The sequence below is a fragment of the Montipora foliosa genome, chromosome 8, assembly GCF_036669935.1.
Source record: "Montipora foliosa isolate CH-2021 chromosome 8, ASM3666993v2, whole genome shotgun sequence".
Classification (NCBI taxonomy): Eukaryota; Metazoa; Cnidaria; class Anthozoa; order Scleractinia; family Acroporidae; genus Montipora; species Montipora foliosa.
This window is the reverse complement of record NC_090876.1, coordinates 19768462-19770961: the sequence shown is the minus strand read 5'-3', so window position 1 is coordinate 19770961 and position 2500 is coordinate 19768462. Positions and strand designations below refer to the sequence as shown.

Sequence of the window (2500 nt, the reverse complement as noted above, 5' to 3'; positions counted from 1 at the left end):
CCTCTTCTATGACGCTCAAAATGAAAGGAGATGCACCGATGCCCCTCCAGAAATGCAAATTCTAACGCAAATTTCCTTTAACCTGTACCTCAAACTTGCTACTATCGTCAAATTCGCACGCGTCATTATCCCGCAGTACCTGAACTAATTCTTCGTAACCTTCAGAAGATGACTCACTGTCCTGGATTTTATCCGGTGTGGCATTTGTAGGTAAATCCAGGCACGTCGGCCATGCTGGCATTATTGGATCCGCCAACACCTTGGCTGAGCCATGCATAACAGCAATCCCTTGCCCAGTGGCCGAGTCTGTGGCACCGGAAGCACTTGCTCTGATCGAAGTTAGACTCTCTACGGCCTGAAACGGAGACAAAGCAGTATCAGAAAATTAAGGACAAATAAATCGGGTGGGAGGGTGGGAGGGGCGAGTGGGAGTGGCACGCATACGAGGAGCAACTGTCGCTGTTCTCCATAGTAAATCTCTACAAGAAAAGACCGAAGTTCTGGGTCGCTAGCGTGAATGGAAAGTGGCGCGAACAACCAACCTTAAAAACCCTTGCATAAACAATAGAAACTCCAACGTGTAAATAGGCGCTAACGACCTTGCAATACAGTTTCCCAAGGGACCGCAGTGCACAAAAAAGATATCAACCATATGAAAATATATTTACGTTCTAATTCACTACGTTCAAACGAACGTAAATCATTTTCATCTTATAGATCCATAAAACAAACTGAACCACAGGTATGGGAGGATCGCAAGCGAACCCAAAACACAATGAATGCTCACAAAGAAAACCGCTGGTCAATGCTTAAACCAAATCTTTCCGCGAAAAGCTGCCGATCTGAGCTGGATAAGGTGCTCCTAAAACGTTTCGAGTAATCGCTTCGGTGCTGGGCCGCTTGTCGACCAACAGTTTCTCTGGCTCTTCTTAACCGCTTATCGTCCTGCGACCACGACGCCAAATCATCCGACATGTACTCATCTGCCACCTTCAGCCATCAACACATTTATCCGCGATCCTGATAAGCTTTCGCTGTTTTAGAATTAATTCCTTTCCTTCTTTTATCAACTCGCTCACCGCAACATTGGAACCATCAGCCTCCTCTCTAATTCTGTCAAGGACAGAATCAAGCTTGGCGTTGTGCTCAAACTGCTTTTGGTTTCCCTTGAATCGGAGTCGACCGACTTGCTTGTCAGTCCCTGATTTTCTCTCGATCTGTTTGCCTTTTTCTTCAAGTTTGACCTCTAAGGAGCTCTTGGACATATTGAACACATTTTGCACAAGCGGCGACTCTGCCATGCGTGACTGCGTTTGGTTTGACCTTCTGGAGGTTTCCGCGATCGATGGGTTAAGATTAAATGCAGATTGGCTGGTACCAGCAACTGGCCGATAGCGTAGATAATCCTTCTCGGCCGAGCAACTGTCGCTGTTCTCCATAGTAAATCTCTACAAGAAAAGACCGAAGTTCTGGGTCGCTAGCGTGAATGGAAAGTGGCGCGAACAACCAACCTTAAAAACCCTTGCATAAACAATAGAAACTCCAACGTGTAAATAGGCGCTAACGACCTTGCAATACAGTTTCCCAAGGGACCGCAGTGCACAAAAAAAGATATCAACCATATGAAAATATATTGCCTAACTGGTGAATTCGACAGTAGATTTCGCTGGAAAAACCGATATCACACCCATCCCTTCGTGATTCATGCGATCAGTCGGTTTTTCAGGTGAAATTAACCGTGGAATTCACTAGTTAGGCAGCGAGGAAAATGATATAATTAAGCAATTTCCGGGAAAACCCATAGGCCGACAGTTCCAAAGCCTTTTATTTTCACTAATCCTATAGCCAGTAAGAATAAACAAACCGGGAGCTCCGCTTTTAGGCTTGGCTAAATCTATATATTATTTGGTTGTTTAAGGCTTTTTTACTAATATTCTTTTCATGTTTTTGATTCCTGTACTAGGGGGAATGGATTTATTTTTGACGAATGTCATTGACTTGACCGATCACATACCATTAAATTTGATGTTAGGCTAAGTGTCTACTTAACAATTATTCCACGAGAGCACCCTGGATAAGAGAGAGAGATCACTGAGTATTGTCCCCGCAGAAGGCTTCTAATCTTACATTTTTTTAACTTCTTTTTCTTTGCCTGATTTGATTGTTGCTTTTAGCTTTTTTCCAATCTTTTTTTCTTTTTTTTTGATTCCTGTATTGGGAGGAATGGCGATGGAGTCCCCAAGTCGTGCCGTCGCTAAGCGGGTCATGTGATGATGTGAGCGTTCTGGGCCTGATTGCCACTTCTATGTTTTCTATTCACGATTCATTTTGTTGTCATTTACATAACTGATTACGTATAATTTACAGTCTTTCATCTCTCCGAGAAGGCACATGTAGGAGGTTAAAGACCTTGGGATCGCAAAATCTCGGTAACGAAGACATTAATCCTTTTCTTATACTTGATTTATTTTCCCGTTTTCGATTCGTATATTGGGAGGAA

General features: G+C 43.4%; 1 protein-coding gene across 1 annotated transcript in view; it reads right to left on the bottom strand.

Moving 5' to 3' along the window:
* LOC138013180 (uncharacterized) overlaps nucleotides 1-1632 on the bottom strand; it is a 4477-nt gene extending 2845 nt beyond the window's left edge. The window contains exons 1-2 of the mRNA XM_068860197.1: nucleotides 1080-1632; nucleotides 140-355 (exon numbers count right to left, since the gene is read on the bottom strand). Coding sequence (XP_068716298.1) covers nucleotides 140-355; nucleotides 1080-1439 — 576 coding nt within the window. The 5' untranslated portion in view covers nucleotides 1440-1632. The remainder of the gene's footprint in view (nucleotides 1-139; nucleotides 356-1079) is intronic.
* Between the last annotated feature and the right edge of the window lie 868 nt (nucleotides 1633-2500).